This window comes from Monodelphis domestica, chromosome 1 (genome assembly GCF_027887165.1).
Source record: "Monodelphis domestica isolate mMonDom1 chromosome 1, mMonDom1.pri, whole genome shotgun sequence".
Taxonomy (NCBI): Eukaryota; Metazoa; Chordata; class Mammalia; order Didelphimorphia; family Didelphidae; genus Monodelphis; species Monodelphis domestica.
Genome location: NC_077227.1, coordinates 736,386,368 through 736,407,527, shown reverse-complemented (window position 1 = coordinate 736,407,527; position 21,160 = coordinate 736,386,368). Strand labels below are relative to the sequence as shown.

Here is a 21,160-nt window from a genome sequence, read left to right as displayed (position 1 = left end):
GCTGTGTGGTGCTGGCAGACATGCGGCCTGGACTGAGGCAGAGTCTGGACCCAGTGGGTGTGCTGGGCCCCAGGCTGGGGGGGGGTGCTGCTGGCCAAGGGGGAGGGACTGAATTTTCAAAGCAAGATCCTAATGTGTTGCCACCGCTTCCAAGCTTCTCTAACTGGCCTCCATGGGGCTTGAGTTCATCAGGTGTCTTGTTCTGCCCTCATCAGGCCACATCTGGAGAATGGTGTTCAGGTCTGGGCATCTCATTTTAGGAGGGGCATGGATAAACTGGAGACTCTCCAAAGGAGGGCAGCCAGGCTGAGGAGGAGCCTCAAGTCTATGCCAAGTAAGAGAAAAGAAGAGAAAGCCCAGTGTTCAAGCAGGTACTGATATCCCTCAAAACTGTCTTGGGCACCTCTTCGCTCTATTATCTCACTTGGTGATTTTATCAGTTTCCATGGATTCAATTATCATCTCTATATTAATGATTCTCCTATCTATTTGTCCAGCTCTAACCTCTCTCCTAACCTCTAATCTCAACTGTCAACTTTATTATTGAATGTCTCAAACTGGGTATCCAATAAGAATCTTAAACTCAGGGGCACTTAGGTGACTCAGTGGATTGAGAGCCAAGAGATGGGAGTCTTGGGTTCAAATCTAGCCTAAGATACTTCCTAGCTGTGTGACTCTAGGCAAGTTACCTAATCCCCATTGCTGCCCTTACTGCTCTTCTATCTTGGAACCAATACACTGAAGGTAAGCGTTTAAAAAATAATAATCTTTAACTCAACCCATTCACAACAGAACTCACCATCTTTCTCCCTGAGCCCTGCCTCCCTCCTACCTTCTCTGTTCCTCTAGAGGGCAACATCCTCCTACCAGTCCCCTTGGCCCCCCAGCCCAAGAGTCATTCTGGACTCTTCCCTATCTCTTACCCCCATATTCAAGATGGTGCCAAGGCCTTTCAATTTCACCTTTGCAGCAGGTCTTACTTATTTCACCTCTACTACATCTATTGTAGATTTCACCTCTACTACATTTCTTATAGATTTCACCTCTATAACATCTCTTGAAGATTTCACTTCTACTGGAACTCTTGTTGATTTCACCTCTCCTCCTCTTACAGGTTTCACTTCTACATCTAGTGTAACACTTCTTGTAGATTTTACTTCTACTGGACCTCCCATCTTTCACAGATTTCATCTCTAACATCTTTCTAATATTATCTTTTTCTCCTCTGACACTGCTCTCACCCTGGTCCATGTCCTTATCATCTCATGTCTGAATTACCAAAGGTTACTAGTAGGTCTGTCTTCCTCAAGTCTCTCTCCCCACTCCATTACACTATGAAGTTGATTTTCCTAAAGAGTGGGTCTGATTAGGTTTCTCTCTCTCTCTCCCTCTCTCTCTCTCTCTCTCTCTCTCTCTCTCTCTCTCTCTCTCTCTCTCACTCACACACACACACACACACACACACACACACACTATTCAATCCCCTTCCAGTGACTCTTATTACCCCAGGATCAAATATAAAATTCTCAGTCTAGATTTTAAAGTCCTTTATAACCTTGTCCCCTGCTCCTGCCTTTCAAGTCTTCTTACATATATTCCTCCTTTCAATGAATACTATATGAACCAATGACACTGGCCTCCTGGGTGTTCCTCAGGCAAGACATGACTACGTCTCTCAACTTCAGGAGTTTTCACTGGCTGACTCCCATGCCTAGAACTCTCCCCCTCCTCTTCCTCCCAACTTCCTAACTCTCTTTGCTTCCTTCAAATCTAAACTAAAATCCCACCTTCTGGTTTCCAAGTTTTCCTTAATCTTAGTCCCTTCCTTCTGTTAATTATCTCAGCATGACCCAAACCAAACTTTCCCCCCAAACTTCTCATCTGTTGGGCATCCCCATTTTGGTTAGTCATGTTATTATTCCCCCCTGCCATACAGGCTCAAAAGTTTGACTCCCTCACATCCCTCACATCTAATATATTACTATATCCTATTAATTTTTAAAAATATGTTTGAGATAATATATGTTTGTTCATTGAATTAAAAAATAAAGTTTGATTAATATCCTCTGTTGTGACATCACAGTGATTTTTGGAAATAGCCCCCTCTGTGCACCCCTCTTCATGAATCATCCATCCCTTGTAATATAAAAATAAGTATCCTTCTGATGATCTCATTTACATTGCTGATTCATTGTGGGACTTGTTCTCTGGGGTTTGATTTCTTTGCTCTACCTCGGTTTCTAGAAATCTCTCTCTGTTTCTCTGAATTCCTCGTATTCCTCATTTCTTTTTCTTTTCTTTTCTTTTTTTTTGTAGGGTCAGCAGAACTCCCCATGAGGGGACTCATTCTTCCAATGCAGTTAAGTACCTCCTCTGCAACTTAATGTCTAAGAGAACTGCCTTGAACCTTGAAGTTAAGTGACTTGCCTAGGGTCATATAGCCAAGATGTATCAGGGGCAGAACTTAAACCAAGATCCTCCTGACTCTCTCTCTCATTTCTTAGTGTACCTGGATATTCCACAACATTTATCTGTAACAGTTTGCTCATTAATCTATTTTGCTACTTTGCTAAAACAAAGAGTATTGATTATGACTCTATGTTGCCATATGCTGGGCCTATGTTTCTATCCCCATTAGAAGCATCTCTTGAATCTGTTCCTTCTTCTTATCCCCTGAGCAATAGCAGCCTTCGGGGTTTGGATTTGAATCCTAGCTCAGCTACTTACTGTCTCAGTGTGATCTTGGAACAGTTTCCCAGCCTCTTTGGATGCCTCGGTTTCCTTGTTTGTAAAATGAATGGGGTTGAATTAGATGGTTTCTAAGGTCCCTTACAAGTCTACGGGTATAGTCCTAAGATCCCTCCCTGTGGCCAACAAGACAGTTATTCTAGTCCTCTCTGTATAGCTACAGAAGCCAAGAGCTAAAGGGATGATCTGGTTTGCCCAGAGTCTTGAACCCAATTTGTGACAGCTGAGACTAAGGCTCCTTACTCCTGAGCAAACAAAGTCTTCCCCTTAGACCTTTCCTCACTTGGTCATTTCCAAATGTTCCTGTGGCTTTCCATGGCTGGGTCGTTGAGGACTGGAGTCACTCAGGAGCAATTAACAGCTGTAGGGAGGGCTGTGGCCTTGGTTCTCACCCAGGTCTCCAGCCTGGCTCTCCTAAAGCAAGCTGTCAGCTGGCTGAATCCCTTGGCCTTCCTTTGCCCTGAGCAATTCTCTGTGGTCAAAGCCAGGAATTGATTTAAGAGAAATGCAGCAGCAGCAGCCAGGTCTGAGGGGTTGCTAGGGTGGCAGGAAGGGAGCAAAGAGGGGAAGATCCCTCTCTCCTTCTAGAGGCCAGCAACTGGACAGGCAATAGGGGAAAAATAAACAGCCAGGCACACTAATACACTGTTGGTGGAACTGTGAATCGGTCCAAACATTCTGGAAAACAACTTGGGATGATGCAAGGAAAATGACTAACTGTTCATATCCTTTGACCCAGCTTTGCACTATTGGGCATATGCTCAAGGAGGTTAAAGACAGAAAGAAAGACTTCATAGATTCCAGAAGACTAGTATCAATCTTTTTTGTAGGAAAAATTAAAGGGAGAGACAGACAGACAGACAGGAAGGGAGGGAGACAGAAAGGGAGGGGAAGAAGGAAGGAAGGAAGGAAGGAAGGAAGGAAGGAAGGAAGGAAGGAAGGAAGGAAGGAAGGAAGGAAGGAAGGAAGGAAGGAAGGAAGGAAGGAAGGAAGGAAGGAAGGAAGGAAGGAAGGAAGGAAGGAAGGAAGGAAGGAAGGAAGGAAGGAAGGAAGGAAGGAAGGAAGGAAGGAAGGAAGGAAGGAAGGAAGGAAGGAAGGAAGGAAGGAAGGAAGGAAGGAAGGAAGGAAGGGAGGAAGGAAGGGAGGGAGGGAGGGAGGGAGGGAGGGAGGGAGGGAGGGAGAGAGGGAGGGAGGGAGGGAGGGAGGGAGGGAAGGAGGGAGGGAGGGAAGGAAGGAAGGGAGGGAGGGAGGGAGGGAAGGAGGGAGGGAGGGAGGGAGGGAGGGAGGGAGGGAGGGAGGGAGGGAGGGAAGGAGGGAGGGAGGGAGAGAAAGAGAGAAAGAGAGAAAGAGAGAAAGAGAAAGAGAGAAAGAGAGAAAGAGAGAAAGAGAGAAAGAAAGAAAGAAATAGAGAAAGAAAGAAAGAAAGAAAGAAAGAAAGAAAGAAAGAAATAGAGAAATAGAGAAAGAAAGAAAGAAAGAAAGAAAGAAAGAAAGAAAGAAAGAAAGAAAGAAAGAAAGAAAGAAAGAAAGAAAGAAAGAAAGAAAGAAAGAAAGAAAGAAAGAAAGAAAGAAAGAAAGAAAGAAAGAGAAAATGAGAGAGAGGGAGTGAAGAATGAGCTATTCCTTTGGAAATGGAAGAGCATATTATGGTACATGAATGTAACCAAATATTTTTATGTCATAAAAAATCATGTAAATGAGAAATCAGAGAAATATGAGAAGATTTCTATTGACTGATTTATGGGAGAGGAAAGAGCCAAGAAAACCACTTACACAACAACTGCAACAATAGAAACTAAACGACTCCAAATCCAGCCCAGGCGTCTAGTCTCGTGCCCGGAACATGGCAGGTCCTCACTACGTGATTATCACACTGAGGATTCTGGTTAGACTTTGGTTGCTGACGTTCGTCATTTGTTTCAGCTCACGTTGCCACCCGTCGCTAGCAGCTGTGAATGTGGGAGGAATGAATGCTCTGGCGCTGCCTTTGGAGCCATCCATCTTGTCTTGCCTTTTGCTCAGCCACGGATGCCGTTGCCTCACATTGGTAAGCAAGGCCTCAGCGACTGACTCATAACCTAACAAGTGTTTGTCCCTCATCCCCAGACGGTCCATAAACTCCACTTTTCAGCCCGCAGATTCTCCTCTAAGGAGCCCCTCCCTGCTCTACTCCATGGTCTTAGTCCAGGAGGGTGAACCTGAGAGCTTGGCTCTCTTCCTGTCACATTCAAACGGATCTGTACGTATTTCCACCGTCTCCAACAAGTGTTCCCTGAGGTAGCAGGCGCTGTGCTCCATGCTGGGGACACCAACACAGAAATGAAAGAGCCCCTCCTCCAAGGAGCTTACGTTCTACAGTGGGGGGGGGGGGGACGTAAGGCAGGCCCAAATAGCAGCACCAACCGATCGCCCTGAAACGGTGAGTTGGGGGTGAGAGGGACGCAGGGCAGCCTGTGCTTAGCCATGGAGGCAGGAGATGGAAGGCGAGTTTGGAAAACAGTCCCTGGGATGTAGCTTCCATGAAAGGTCACAGTGTGGGAAGGGTCTGGAAAGGAGTGGAAGTCAGATGATAACCCGGGGCTTTTGAGGCTAAATTGAAGAGTCTGTATTTCTCCCAGAGGCACCTGGGAGATTCTTAAGAGAGGGAGCAACACAGTCAGACTGAAGATTCGAACTGAAGTTATTTCTTTTTTTTTTAAACCTTACCTCCATTTTACAATCAATACTATATATTGGTTCCAAGGCAGAAGAGTGGTAAGGACTGGGCAATGAGGGTTAAGGGACTTGCCCAGGGTCACACAGCTGAGAAGTGTCTGAGGCCAGATTTGAACGCAGGACCTCTCATCTCTAGGTCTGGCTCTCCATCCACTCAGCTGCGCTCTTAGCAAGGTTATTTTGATAACCATATGGAAGAGGACACCTGGGTCGCACAGTGGTTAGAGGGCCAGACCTGTAATAAGAAGGACTTGGGCTCAAATCTGGCCTCAGACACTTACTGGGTGACCCTGGACAAGTCACTTAATTTCTGTTTGCCTTCATCTAGAGGAAGGGAATGACGAGCCACTCAGGGACCTTTGACAAAAAAAACAAATAATGTTGGCGTGCCACAGTCCACAGGTCACAAAGAGTCAGATAGGACTGACCATCAGCAACCACATAAAAAATGGACCGCGGCATTCACCCAGGAGAAAGGAACCCGAGCGAATGAATGAATGGGGCTCACAGTCTGCTTTCTGGGCCCGTTTTAGAGGCTGTTCAAGGCATCTCGGAAAGAGAAGCCACAGCGTTCTGAAGCCGACTGAAAGAAAAGCCTTCGTCCGGAAGAGGCGAAGAGCTGGTGGGCGCCGGATTTAGTGGGCCGAAAGCAGAGAGGCCAGAGGAGGAAATGACCCCGGGGTGGCCCCTTCAGTGGGAGCCGAGGACAAGGTGAAAAGGGAGGGAGATGAGGAAAGGGCCTGGTGCGAGCCGCAGAAGGCAAAGCCAAACAGAGCCATTTGGGAAGGCAGAGCGTACTCCAAGGCCATCTAATTGCTACTTGGGAGGGACTGTTTTTTGTTTCTTTCAAGCTGGCTCTACTTGAGGTACTTCCCAGTTTATAAGCGGAAAAGTCCTCCACTTTGGTTGTAGTAACTAAAAACAAACCTTTTAAAATAAAATAAGAAACAACCCAAAAAATCCTGCTCAGGTTGCAATCAGACGCCTTGCAGAAGCTCCGTTTTTCCATATATACATTTGTTTATCTTGTCGCCATCTCTGGTCCCTTTCGCACCAGGCCCTTTCAGTGGTTTCTGACCACATCTTTTCACCTTGTACAAGGGTATTTGGAAATTATAGGGTGGGGGTGGGGCGGGTTCCTCGAGGCCTCTCTGAGATGCTGTGTCCTAACCTGGGCAAGAGAGCACTCTCTATGCCCTCTGCCCCCTCGGGAGCTGGTGCTGGATGGGCAGCCACCCCGGGAGGCTCAGCTCTTCTCCCCAGGGCTCCCCCTCCATCGCCTTCTAATTCAGGGGCAGAAGTGGCCCAGGCTAGAGGGCAGCATCTTTGTGGTGTGATAGAAATTCTAACCTGAGAGTCGGGAGATCAGGGTTCGAATCCCATCTTGGACAATTACTAGTTAGGTGATTTGGGGCAAGTTGCTTCATAGACTCACAGATCTGAGAGTTCTACAGACCCATTCATAAAAGTAATCCCGGTAGACTCCTCAGACGAGTGGTTGCCCAAACTCCCCTCAAAAGCTCCGAGCACAAGAAAGAAATCTCCCAGCACCTCTCCAGGCTCGCCTCAACAGGCCTCTTTGCAACTTCCACCCAAATGGAATAAGTCTAAGCCATCCCGCACATGGCAGTCATTGGAACACTTTAAGGCAGTTCTCACATCCTCCCAGATAGTTTTCTTCTCTAACCTAAATAGAGTCCTACTGGGTGGGGGAGGGAAGTGAAGGCAGGGGGTTCCCATGGAAAAGAGCACAGAACTTCAACAAGAGTCACCCAACCTGGGGGCAGCTGGGTGGCTCAGTGGATGGAGAGCCAGGCCTAGAGACCTGGGTTCAAATCTGGCCTCAGACACTTCCTAGCTGGGTGACCCTGGGCAAGTCACTTGACCCCCACTGCCTAGTCCTCACTACTCTACTGCCTTGGAATTATAGTAATATAATACTGTAATATAATATTGATTCTAAAAGGGGAAGAGAGGAGAGGTGAGGATAAGTGATGGGAGGGGAAGGAAGGGAGAAAGGGAGAGAGAGAGGGTGGGGGAACGAAGGAAGGGTCTAAAGGATCTGGGTTCAAATCTCAGCTCTGACAATTTTCAGTGGCTTGGGCTAGTCTCTTCACCCTTTGAGATTCCGTTTCCCTATCTGTAAAATAAAGGGGTTGTACCAGAGACCTCAAAGGATTCTTCTAGCTCGAAATGTATGCTTCTTGCTTTGACTGAGTATTTGAAGGTTTGAAAGGCACTTGAAGCACATAACTATAAATGCTTGTTGAATGAATACATTTTGCTTCATTCTTACGACAACCCTAGGGGGTGTTATTATCCCCATTTTGGAGAGGAAGACTGAGGCCTGGCAAAGTGGCAAAGGCCACTGCACGGCCCCGACTCTCTCCTCCAAAGCATTGCTCCTCCTTGTGGGCTATGACGGTTTCCCCCATGCGTGTTATCCCTAAGTGGCCCCTGACCTCTCATTCCCACATCTGTTTCCCATCTGACCATTTCTGTACTTGTCATAGCAGAGTAATTATGTGGATAATGGCTTTAGAATTCATCAACCCATTGACATTAAAGACTGAGGTTCCCATTAGAGCAGCAATTGAAAACTCCCAATTAGCCGCCTTGATTCAATCCTGGGCAAACATAATTAAAAGCAGGACGTGGGGCGGGGCAGAGTGCCAAGGAGCAGCGCGATGGGAAGAGGACGGAGAGAGGAGACTAACAATGGCGACCACGACGGTGGCCGTGGCAGTGCGGCGACAGGACAGTCATGGTGGCGATGGCTGTAGCCACAGAGCAGGACGGGGAGGAACGCAGTTGGGTGGGAGGCCCTGGTTCCTCTGCTAAGCCCACAGGGCCAGAAGGAGCCCGTGAGCAGGCCCAGGGGCGGCTCTCACCTTCTTGGACACCAGGCAGACTTGTTCGGCGGGCAGGTAGTGGAAAGGGAAGATGAACCTCCAGTTAAAGTTGCCCTCTCCTCCCAGCGAGCGATAGTGAACATCCGTCTTCTGCTTGTGCTCCTCAAAGCCCAGCATCCACCTGGAGACAGAGAAGAGACTCGGTACGGCTTTCAGAGCCCTCCCCTTCCATCTCAGAATCAATACTGGGCATGGGTCCCAAGGCAGAAGAGTGGTGAGGCATTGGGGCAAAGTGGCATGTCCGGGGCCACACAGCTAGGAAGAGCCTGAGGCCAGATTCGAACCCAGGACCTCCTGTCTTCAGGCCTGGTCCTCCATCCACTGAGCCACCCCGCTTCCCCCAAGAGAAATGCTTCATTTTTAAAGAAGAGAAATGCTTCATCTCATCTTAGAGGGATAGGGAAGAAGGAAGGGCAAATGGAGGAGAACCATGCGCCCTGCTACCCCTCTCCAGTAGCAGTAAGGAATAACCGTCATCCATCCAGTGCTAAACCACAGTCCTGTGGAAGGAGCAACGGATTTGGACTCAGAGGACCCAGGCTTGAATTTCAGGTCTGCCATTTACCTTCTGACTCTGAGCCTCAGTTCCCCCATCTGTAAAATGAGGAGGCTGGACTAGAAGGGACTTTTAGGTTCCTTCCAACTCTGAGTCCTATAATCCTTTTGAGAACCTATGTCAGGGCAGTTAAGTAGCTCAATGGTTAGAGAGCCAGGCCTGGAGATGAGAAGACCTGGGTTCAAATCTGGTCTCAGAGGCTTCTTAGCTGTATGATCCTGGGCAAGTCATTTACCCCCAATTGTCCAGCCCTTGCTACTCTTCTGTCTTAGAACCAATATTGATTCTAAGATGGAAGGTAAGGGTTTAAAAGATATTATTAAGCATATACTATGAACCAAGCTCGGTACTAAATACTGGGAATACAAATCCAAAAGCAAAGATGGCCCCTGCCCTCAGGAAGCTTCCATTCTTTTAATATTCTATTCTTCTGGCTTAACACCAACATCTTGGGTTTGGTTTTCTAAGCAGCAGCAGTCCACCTCAGAATATCTCATCCGAGAATCCCTCATTTCTCCATTCTGTTCCTAAGGATATTTGGAGAGAGTTGGAGGGTTTGAATCCCATATCAGACATTTATTACTTGTATGACCCAAGTTAAGGCATTTAATAACTCCAAAGTGTCTCAATTTCTCTCTCTGCAAAAGTGGTGCACAAGGATTCTGAAGCCCCTTCCCAGCTCGAAATCTAATCACTTCAAGATGATTTTTTTCTTCTGTAAAATGTTGTTGGAACAGATGTTGTATAAAGTCTCTTCTAATTCTGACATTTCCTGTTCTAAGTGACGTGTTCAATGTCTTAACATTCTGTGTTCTAAGCTCCTTCCCACCTTTGATATCCCTAAGACAAGTTCTAAGACCCCTTCTCCCTAAGTCTGACATTCTCTATTCTAAGCTCCTTCCCACCTCTGATATTCCTAAGACAAGTTCTAAGACCCCTTCTCCCCAAGTCTGACATTCCCTGTTCTAAGCTCCCTCCCACCTCTGATATTCCTAAGACAAGTTCTAAGACCCCTTCTCCCCAAGTCTGACATTCCCTGTTCTAAGCTCCCTCCCACCTCTGACATCCCTAAGACAAGTTCTAAGATCCCTTCTCCCCAAGTCTGACATTCCCTGTTCTAAGCTCCCTCCCACCTCTAATATTCCTAAGACAAGTTCTAAGACCCCTTCTCCCCAAGTCTGACATTCCCTGTTCTAAGCTCCCTCCCACCTCTGACATCCCTAAGACAAGTTCTAAGACCCCTTCTCCCCAAGTCTGACATTCCCTGTTCTAAGCTCCCTCCCACCTCTGACATCCCTAAGACAAGTTCTAAGACCCCTTCTCCCCAAGTCTGACATTCCCTGTTCTAAGCTCCCTCCCAGCTCTGACATTTATGGTTCTAAGGCTCCTTCCAATTCCAACATTTTGTATTCTATGTTCTAACATTCCATATTCCAAGGTTCTGTCTGGTTCAATCTTTCTAAATAGTGTTACATTCTATGTATGGTTCCTCCCAACTCTAAATTCTAAGTTTTCTGTTCTGACTTTTCATGTTCTAGATTCCTCTCCTGCTCAGACAGTCTGTGTTCTATGTTCTAAGCTCTCTTTAAGCTCCAAATTCTATGATCTCATATTTAAAAGCCCTGTAAGGAAGAGTCTGTGTAAGGCCAAAAGGGGGAAAAAAAATCCTTAGTTCATTCCCTCAACCTACAACCATTTTATCCTTCCTGTTAAGAGGGAATTTCACCCGTGAGGCTGACTCAAAGGGAAGTCCCCTAGGTAGGCTGGGCCACTGTAGACTGCCTCACAGAATGATTTTTACTGAACTCCTCAGCACAGTCTGCCTTGCACACAGCAGTACAAGCAGGGCCTCAGGCCAGTGAAGGGGGCTCCTGAAAGGGGAAGAATTCTCCACTGGCCACTGGCATAACAGAACGTGTCATAAACGTAAAAGCTGCTAAGGGGAAGAGACGAGCTGCTGGAATTCTTAATTTCCTTAATTTCCTGAGCTCTTTAAAAGAAAACTACCCATTTCAGACGGGTCCCCTCCTTTCTGGTGAGGGGGATACGGAAAACTTACAGAGAAAGGCACTACTGGAGCTCCCTGGGAGTAGGGCTTGTGTGTCCTCCAGCAGACCAGAGGTTCCATGAGGATAGGGGCAAAGGGTCTTCCCCATCACATTAGAGACTCCTTGAAGGCAGGGGACTAGTCTCTCTCCTCCTTCATCACTTTAGGGGTTTCCTCGGGGTAGAAAGGGGCTGCATCTGCCCCTCACAGGACAGAGGCCAGGCTCCTCATTTATTCTGCTTGTGACATTCTGTTTCCTGTGTTCTAACATTACATATTCTGAGGTTCCATCCAGCTCTGACCTTCTAAGCTCTACTTCCTAAGGACCCTCCCAACTCTGAAATTCTAAGTTCTCTTTTCGGAGGCAGGTTCTCATTAGCTTATTTCGGCCATCTCTATTCACTCCCTAGATCCTAGGCTCCTAGAATACCAGAGCTGGACAGAAAAGAACCTCGTTTGATTCTGACATGTTGCAGATAACGAAAATAGAGGTCAAGAGGAAGCAAGGCACTGCCTGGAGTCCCTCTAGGGTAGGGTCTGGCTCCCTATTCAGGCCATCTCTTCTGGTCTAAGTTCCTCGTTCAAGGTCTTAACATTCTGTGTTCTAAGGTAGATGGGAGAACTTAGGGGAGGTGACATAGGAGAAAATTCCCTTTATAAGGAGATGAGAATCTGAGAGCAGGGGACAGTCTCTTGAAGACAGTCTGAGGAAGGCTGACTCTGGCTGGAACTCCCTCTGAGGAGACTCTGTCCCTCTGAATCCTTGCTTGGGACAGATCTTGTGGTGAGTGATTAAGGACTGACTGATCTTTCTCTTAAGGCTTAGGCTTGGGTTGGCCAGGGCTGCCCTGGGCCGGCCTATCCTTTTCTCATTATTTCCTTTTTTCTCTCTTTCTCTCTTTCTTTAAATTTCTCACTTGTATGAATTAAAATCTCTATAAAACCCAGTTGACTTGGGTATATTTCATAATGGGGAATATTTCCCTGGCAACCACCTTATATTTGATTTAAAACAAGACACTGTCTTGTGACATTGCAGTCACAATTTACTCATCCACTCTTATATCTACTACAATTTAAGTCTTCCACTATTTTAATTATTACAAAGGTCCCTCCCAGCTCTGACATTCCTAAGACACGTTCTAAGACCCCTCCTCACCAGGTCTGACATCCCCTGTTCTAAGACCCCTCCCCACTCTGACATTTACTGTTCTGAGGCTTCTTCTGGCTCTGACATGTTGTATTCTTTGCTCCAACATGGCACATCCAAGGTTCTGTGCCGCTTGGACCTTCCAAGTAGCACCTTCTAAGGTCCCTCCCCACGCACACGGACCCCGTTTCTGTTGTTCTTTATAATCCTGTGGCTTTAGCACAGTGCCCAGCACACAGTAGGCACTTAATAAATGTTCGTTCATGCTGATGACGAAGGAAGACACCCCACTCATGCCGGGGAGTTATGGTGAGACCACGGGGGCCATTCCTACCCTTTCACATAAATGTCACTCATCTTCTCCCCAGTGATGCTGAGGTCGTCCAGGATGACATCCTTGGTGTTCCAGATAATGCATCGAAGGAAAAATCTGGTGAGAAGAGGAGGCGGCACATGAGCCCTGGGCTCAATGTGGCAGGAAGGCAAGAGATTCCAAGTGGCCCTGGGGGAGCAGGAAGCCCACAGAGCCAGGGTCCTCGGGTTCGAGCCTCCCGGGGCGCTCAGCTTTTCCCAGAAAAATGCTCGTCTCAACAAGGTGACCCCAAGCACCAGACCAAACACCGATACAAAGACCAACCCCCTCAGTCGGTCCTTGGAGTGACCCCTCCCCTGGGCTCCCACTTCATCTCAGATCTGAACCAAAGAAAGACTGGACAATCAGCCCCCCCCCCCCGACAGAGAGCTAGGGCCCGGGGTGCAGAAGAGAACGTCACCTCTTAGCTTTGCGGGGTGTGATTTTGAATGGAGGTCCAGGTGGCCCAAGAGCCTTTGGAAACAGGTCGATCCACATCTGTAGTTTTCCCTGCAGAGAGAGTTGACCCCATGAGACAAGAACACCGCCGCAGTCCCTTCCTAGCACACGGGAGACTCGATTAAGAAGCCACTGAAAAAATGGTGAAATGGCGTAGAGGACGGTACAAGCCATGCCTTGACTTGTGCTGGAAGTCAGTGAGACGGACATCGATCTAGACGAGGTCTCTCGGAAGGCAGCGCCCATCCTTCTGCTCCCCCTGAACGGCTGGCTCCCTCTTGGGAATCACGTTCATGCCATGGGGGTGGGGGCCCACAATCTGAGAAGCGGTGTGCAAATGCCGGCCCTCCCTTTGGCCCAGAGAAGCTCCAAGCTTTTTCCTTGTCTCTTACGGGGTGTTGACAGTGAAGGAAACTGTATAGATTTATAGCTGACGTCCCACAATACTATTCATATAGTTTATGTATTTCTGGGTTTCTAAACTTTTCCTGCAGCTTCTGCAAAACCCCCCAAATTGCCATTTTTTCTCTTATGCTAACCTGCAACCTATCAAAATGGTGACGGGAAAAGGCGCCCCGTAGGAGGGATCCCTGCATTTACATTTCTTGTCTTTACATTTGCGCCGTACAGACTTAGCAACACAATTGCTGTCTCCCTCAGACTGTGAGGTCCCTGAGAAAAGGGATGGTTTTATCCTTTGGATTTTCCTTCCCAGTTCCTTGGGCAGGAGTACATGGCACAGAGGCTTAAGAGTCTTCCTGATCCCCCCAAAATGGCATAAACAAGGGAGCAGCGAGGTGGCTCAGTGGATGGAGAGCCAGGCCTCAGACACTTCCCCGCTGTGTGACCCTGGGCAAGTCACGTCACCCCCATTGCCTAGCCCTTGACACTCTTCTGCGTGATGGAAGGTGAGGGGTTAAAAAAAAGGACGGCAGAAGCAATAGTGACCATGGGCTCCTCCGGGACTATTCGAAACCAGGAAGATGGGCCCATCCCAGGGGACCCTTCTAATCTCCTCTGCTGCGTCCAGCCTGGGGCTTGGGTGACTGTCCTACCTGCTCAATGTCTGGCTGCAGAGGGCTGTAGAGAGACCGGGTCTCCACGTGCTCGGGTACCAAGCCCTGCTGCCTCAGGACAGCCAGTGCCAGCCGCTCCTCCACTGGACCCAGGTGGGGATTCGCAATCTTGCCATTCTCTGACCCCAAAAAGAAGACCGAAGAACCCCCGGTCAGGGTTAGCAAGGAGCTGCGCCAGTTTTAGACACCAGCAGGGATTGTCTTTTTACAGATAAGCCAAGAAGCCCAGAGAAAGGAAGGGACCCATTCATTCATGCTCAAGCCGGTTAGAGGCACAACTGAGATTTGAACTCAGACCTCTTGCTCCCAAGCAGGTGCTCTTTCTGCTCTAGTCCAAAATCAGAGGAGCGAGAAAGAGTTTAGGAGAGGATTCTTAGGGGTCGTCTAATGCAACCCCTTCATCTCCAAGAATTCTTGTCATGAAGTGCTGGGAGACAGTGCCAGGGAGTGAGCCAATGCCCTGGGGTTGCCCATGGTGGAGCGGAAGGGAGACAAGACTCACCAATGTCCTCAAGGGTGACTTCTGTGTCCTGGAACACCACGCTGTCCTGGCGGTACATGGGGGCCTTGGCTTTGTTCTGCTGGCAGAACAGATGCAGGAGCTGAGTGGGGCGATGCTGGTCTCTCCACTGATTCGGTCCGGAGCTGTGGCCCAAGAAGGGACAACATGAAGATGCTTTATTGGCAGGACCATGGGGCCGAGTGGGCGTTCGTGTGTGTGTGTGTGTGTGTGTGTGCACGCACGCAGCCTTTGATATTGACAGAAGGACCCCCAGAGAAGCAGGAGGACTCTGACAGCCTCACGTAACACTTACGTGCAGTAGGTCTGAGGGAGACCACATCGGGCGCCAAACCTGGACAGGAATCGATTCTCCAGGTCGATGACCGTCTCCCCGATTTTCTCATCCTTAGAGAGGAGGTCATAATCATACACGGTGACTTTGAGGTCCTTCTCCAGGGGCAGGGTACAGGTCAGCTCATACATCCTGCAAGGAGCAGAGATGATCAGAGAAGGGCTGGAGGCCATCTTGGCCATCCCCTGACTCGGGCAGCCCATAGGGATGCCAGCATTTCCCCCTCTGCTGAAGGCCTTCAGAACTTGCTGAATCATCCTCCACGCCAGGTTTGGGAGTGCATCTTCTTGCCCTGACTAGACTCGGAGCTCCCTGAAGGAAAGGGCCAAGTCCTCTACTCCTGTCTCCCCTCCAATCTAGCCTTGCCCATGGCTAAGCCCAGGCACTCAGTTATGGTTTAGTGAGTGAATAAATGAATGCACCTATGATCGAATGAATTTATGGACACATGAATGAATGAATGACTATAAGAATGAATGTATGAATTAATTAATAGGTGAAATGGATGGATGGATAGATAACAGCAGAGGCTGTCTCCTCCATCTAGGGGGGTGAATGAATGAATGACCGAGTTCCTTTTCTGCTCTGAGAAAGGCCATGGTGGTGGTCTGCTGCTGAATGGAAGGACAAGAAGAATGAGAACTACTTCTTATCAGAGACACAACTAGACAAGGGCAGCCAGAGCTTTGCTCCCTTGACGCCACCATTTAGGGGACACCAATAAATTGTAGTCCCGCAGCATCAATCTGGGAAGAATAGTTTTGTTAAAGCAGATTTTTAAAAATACCAGATGATGGGTGGGGGAGAGAGAAAGTAGGCCTAGAAATGGCTCAAATCTGACCTCAGACACTTCCTAGCAGGGAGACCCTGGGAAAGTCACCTAACCCCTTGCTGCTCTTCTGCCTTGGAAACGACACACAGTATTGATTCTAGGACAAAAAGGAAGGGTTTAAAAAACTACCAGATGGCATTTCTTCTACGAGGATCTCACCACCATAGCCTCCTCCTCTGCCCCTCCATCTCTGCTATCCCATGGATGCTGTGCTGAGGTCCTCACACACCCCCTCTGGTTTTGCCTTTCAAAGCGAGTTTGAAGGCACATTTTCTGTGGCTTGCCTCAACACAAAATGAGCCAGTTACGAGTCCAGCCCTTAATCCCCCGCCTCGCTCTCTCTCTGCCCCACGAGTGAAGGGCTGATCTCGAACTTGTTGATGTTGGACAGGCTCCCCACCTTGACCCTCCCTCCAACTCCTGGGTGTGAGAAGACACAATTCACTAGAATTCAAGGAGATTAAAGACCTACTATGTGCGTCCAAGTGGTGTGCTAGGGGACACCCTAAGGAAAAGGAAGAAAGAACCCAAGAGCCTCAGTCATGCCTCCCTAGCACCCTCCCCACAGCCATCCTGGCCCCCACTTGCAGCTGCCCCCTCCCCCTCCCCAGTTCCATTTCCTCCTCCAAGGAGCCAGGCACCCTCGACTCACCTTCCGAACACAGGCTCCAGAGTGCAGGGGATGTAGTTCTCCTGGTCGCTCACCGACTTTTTCCCCACAGAAATCTTGATATAAGGGTCACACTAGGGGAAAGAACAGAGAAAAGCAGCCCCGATGGTTTATCTACCATTTTTTGAAACATACTCCTAGGTGATAGGGTTTCCGGGAAAGAGTATTGCCTCTAGAGCCAGAGTTCAAATCCTACTTTGGATACTACCTATGTGGTCTTGAACCTCCATGGGCCTCAGTTTCCCTTTCTGTAAAATGAGAAATTCGGACTAGATGGCCTCCAAGATCCCTGCCCGCCCTATATTCCATGAGCCTATGCTCTTATCCCCTACTTCTCCTGCCCTTCTATTATTATTACTATGACCACCATCATCTCACTGTTATTATTAATTCCATCTACCTCCTCTGAACTCCTTCGAGGCTCTTTCCTCCACTTTCCCAGCCTGTTCATAAAGAACAATAAAGATTAGAATAGGATTGAAGATAAGGGATGTAGGAAGGGCAGCTTATAATTATATTCGAAGTTCTGATCTTACACAGAACTATACATGCTTCATAAATACTAGGGTTTTTTTTAAACCCTTACCTTCTCTTTCATTGGTTTCAAGGCAGAGGAATGGTAAGGGCTAGGCAAAGTGAAATGACTTGTCCAGGGCCACACAGCCAGGAAGTGATTTGAACCCAGGATCTCCCATCTGCAGGCCTGGATCTCTATCTACTAAGCCATCTAGCTGTAAACCTCAAAATTTCTTAGACTTATAAATGTTGGAAATTTCACCATTGGGAAATTTCATACTTGAAAAATTTCCTATTGATAGTGGGTCTTGGCTATTGGAATGTGAACCTCATTGGCATGAGAGTTTCCCCCTCCTCCCTTCTTAAGATTACTTTAGGACAGAAACCTTTTGCTGAACAATGGAAAGGACTTTGACCTATGCTTAAGCATAGAACAGGAATTTCTTTGAGTCATGATTGATTTTAGAATTGATACAATGGAGATACTTGGAATCAATCTCCACCCTACTCAGTCCTAACAGGATTGAGGAAGGGCTGCAGCATAGATCAAAATTTAATTATTCCAATCTCTACCCTACTCAGGTTAACAGGATTTAGAAAGGGCTGTAGCAAAGGATCAAAGATTTAATTATTTGAAAATATGACCTTCAACAGACATGTGCAAAGCCAGAGACCTCTGGGCGGTCCTGGGTTAAGCTAGAGCCTCCATTGGCACAGGGAAATTGATGGACAGTGATTGGTAGATGTGAGAACTGAGGGGAGGGAACTTGGATGGTTTCCTTAAAGAGAGGGGGGTCTGAAGACTGAGGGGTGGTGGTTGAGGAGTTTGTCTGAGTGGTTGGAGAGGTGCTCTGAGAAGCTTGCTCTGAAGGAAGCTGAAGGTGGGGGCCTCTGAGACTGTTTCTCCATTTTGGTCACGTGAGTAATAGGGACTGATCTCTTTTCTTTGCCCCAGCTATCTAAGGGCTTGGGCCTTTTGGCCCAGCCTAAACAGAAGGGGTATTTAAGCCCTATTCCCTTCTCTCCCTTTTCTCTCTCTCTATCTCTAATTCCTTTCTTCCTCCTGTTGTAATTAAACTCCATAAAAGATTGACTGCTGACTTGAGTTTTCACTTAGGAATTACATAGCTGAATTCCTTGGCGACCTTAAATTAATATATATCAATCTTTTAAAGTCATTTCCTTGTCACATAGCTGCCCTATTAATAAATCTTTTGGGGAAGGCCTCTAACTTGTCCCCATTGCAGATGGTACTTGCTGATGATTTTAAATAAGTACTGCTTATTATTTTTAGGAAAGACCCTTCTATTCCTATACTTTCCGGTGTTTTCAGTAGGAATGAGGGCTGTATTTTGTCAAAGGCTTTTTCTGCCTCTATTGAGATAATCATGTGGTTTCTGATGGCTTAATTATTGAAATGGTCAGAACTGTGGATGGTTTTCCTAGTTCTGAGCCATCCTGGCACTCCTGGTATAACCCCCACCCTGACCAGGGAATAACCCTCGTGATCACTTGCGGTCACACTCTCTTTGCTCCTATCCTGTTTAAGATTTTTGCATCTGTGCTCTTGAAGGAGATGGTCTGTAGTTTTCTTTCTCTGTTCTTGACCTGCCTGGTTTGGGGATCAGCACGTTGTGTCGTAAAAGGAGTTTGCCAAGACTCCCTCTTTGCTCATTCCGTCAAATACTTTGTAGAGGGCCGGAAGGGACGAGCTGCTCTCCAAACCTTGATAGAATTCGCTGGTGACTCCATCTGGCCCTGAGGATTTTTTCTTAGGGATTTCCTTGATGGCTGGTTTAATCTCTTTTTCTGAGGTGGGATTGTGTAAGCATTCTACTTCCTCTTTTGCTACTCTGGGCAATTTATATTTTTGCAAACATTCCCCCATTTCACCTAGATTGTCATATTTATTGCCATGTAATTGGGCAAAATAGTTCTTTATAATTGCCTTCATTTCCTCTTCATTAGAGGTGAGATCACCCTTTTCATCTTCAATACTGGTCATTTGATGCTCTTCCCTCTTTGACCCCCATTTTACAGATGACGAAACTGAGGCTGAGGAAGGTTAAATGAGCAGAATCACACAGCTAAGAGGTATGTGAGGCAGGATTTGAACGTGGGTCTTCCCGACGCCAGCCCCCAAGCTCTGCCCACTCTGATGGTTGTTTTATCAAGGCCACATGCCCTAGCAGAACGTGTCTTCATAACAGCTTACACTTAGTAGGGTTTTTAAGCTGGCACGTCAGAAAGATGGCACGACTTAGTTACTCAGTCAGGGTCACACCGTTGTAAGAGTTCAGAACAGAACGAGAGACCAGGTCCAGGCTGACTGAGACTGGGGTCGCCTCATCACTGTTCCCTGAACATGTGGCTTGTTTATACTGTTCACCTCTCAGAAAAATGACCCCTCCTCCTCTGCAGTTCTCGGCAGGCTTTCTCGCCCAGCCCAAGGCCACCTCCTCCAGGAAGCCCACACCAAGGGATGTGTCCGTCCTCTCCTCCGATTCTATTTTGACCTGCCTTGTGTCATGACACCCGTGTCCCCAGTTAGACAGCCGGTCCCCCCGCAGTCAGGAAGATGCCATTGCTCCTCAGAGCGAGGCCCTGATCCCGAGGGGGAAGCCCGGGAGCTGTGAGGGTACCTTTCCATTGGGGTCCTTGGGTTGCAGGCCAAAAGCACGGATGACGTAAACTCGGACGAGACACTCCTGGGGCCCTTGGGCAGGCAGCTGGTGAAACTGCCTCGGGGGCAAGGGGACGGCCGGGTCATCTGGAAGGGGGTAGATTTTGAACAGTCCCTGCAAAGACACTGAGGTTAGTCCTGAGCACCAAGAGCGCCCTCCCTGCCAGCCAGCTTGCCAACACCTCCACGCCACGGAGGTTACCATTAAAGCGTGTCATCGCGACGGCCGCGGAGATTCCTCCCATCAAGCCCATCCCGCCACCCTCCCCACCGACCCCTCACGGAGGGCGTTCTTGTCGCCATCGCCGGCCCCTCATCCCTCCCCACGAGGCCCGAGACCCCCGCCCGCGAGGCCCAGCCCCTCGCCCCTTAAGCACAGACCCAAGGGCCGGGCCTGCTTACCTTGAACTCCCCAATCACAGACGGGTCCTCCAGCTCCTCCTGGGTCTTCCCCCGGTACAGCTGGAAGGTGTTGCAGAAGTCAGACAGGCCCTCGAAGCCCTCCACATTCTCCAACGCAGTGTCGTACACCTGCCACGGAAATGGGGGGAGAATGAACACGGGAGGGGGACCACGGCAGAGGGAGGAGAGGACGAAGAAAGGGGAGCGCGGAAAGAAAACCAGGTCAGGGGGCTCCAGGGGGGCTGCGAGAGGAGAGAGAAAGGAGGGGGGATGGCAGAGAGAAGAGAAATGAGGGAAGGAGAAAGGGGAGTCTAGAGGGAGTAAAGGGAAAACTGTGCGGGGCAGAAGAGGAAAACGGGAGGACGACTGGAGGGAGCAGAAGGCGGGGTGTTTGTGGCCCGTGTTTGGGGAATCGCATTCCAATCAAATTTCATAACATAGAGCAATATTAAATGTTAAATATTAAACATTAAATCAAGCGGATTTTGAACACTGCACAGCTGGAGGTCCTTGGGGCCTACAAAGAACTTGTCCACTCTGCAGCCAAGGCCTACCCGTTCTTTTAGGCCCACGCCTCCAAGAAGTCTTCCATGATTGCCCCAGCCTACACTGATCTCTCCCTCCTCTGGTTTAGGCTCCACGGAAGGCGAAATCTCCTGATCAGTAGGACTAGCCCACGATGGTTTCCCCTTCATTTCAGGCCCTGAGAAAGGGCGCCCGGAGAGCCGACCTCTAGGGGCACGGTGGAGGTTCCTCTAACATCCTACCTTATTCAATGATGCCTGTAAAGCCCGGCGGTAACTCTCGCTGCCCACACCCCACATTCCTCTTTCATGTGTACCCATTTCTCCATCTAGACTCTCGAGCCGTCTCCAGGGCAGGGACCACGCGCTCTTGTCCCCACGGTCCGCCAAAGGGTCCGCCAAAGGGCCAGCCAAAGGGTCCGCCAAAGGGTCCGCCAAAGGGTCCGCCAAAGGGTCCGCCAAAGGGCCCGCCTTGGCTCAGGGTAAGCGACACTCACCTGGAGGGTGTCAAAGCCCTTCTCCAGGTAGGGGCCACACTTTTCGTTCTCTCCCGTTGAGGCATAGAATTTGCTCCACCAATCGATGAACTCCTCTTCCTGAACAGGGGACCAGATTTGGGAAGAAGGAAGAGAGAAAGAGCGGGCCAGGGTGAGAAAGACCACAG

General features: G+C 48.6%; 1 protein-coding gene across 16 annotated transcripts in view; it reads right to left on the bottom strand.

Annotated features, from left to right (window-relative positions):
• DYSF (dysferlin) overlaps positions 1–21,160 on the bottom strand; it is a 279,243-nt gene that overhangs the window by 41,844 nt on the left and 216,239 nt on the right. For all 16 annotated transcript variants that reach the window (XM_056814043.1, XM_056814044.1, XM_056814045.1 and 13 more), the window contains 10 exons: positions 20,994–21,092; positions 19,973–20,101; positions 19,530–19,685; positions 16,354–16,445; positions 14,831–15,001; positions 14,518–14,660; positions 13,995–14,134; positions 12,902–12,990; positions 12,463–12,558; positions 8,355–8,496 (listed from right to left, as the gene is read on the bottom strand). In XM_056814043.1, coding sequence (XP_056670021.1) covers positions 8,355–8,496; positions 12,463–12,558; positions 12,902–12,990; positions 13,995–14,134; positions 14,518–14,660; positions 14,831–15,001; positions 16,354–16,445; positions 19,530–19,685; positions 19,973–20,101; positions 20,994–21,092 — 1,257 coding nt within the window. The remainder of the gene's footprint in view (positions 1–8,354; positions 8,497–12,462; positions 12,559–12,901; positions 12,991–13,994; positions 14,135–14,517; positions 14,661–14,830; positions 15,002–16,353; positions 16,446–19,529; positions 19,686–19,972; positions 20,102–20,993; positions 21,093–21,160) is intronic.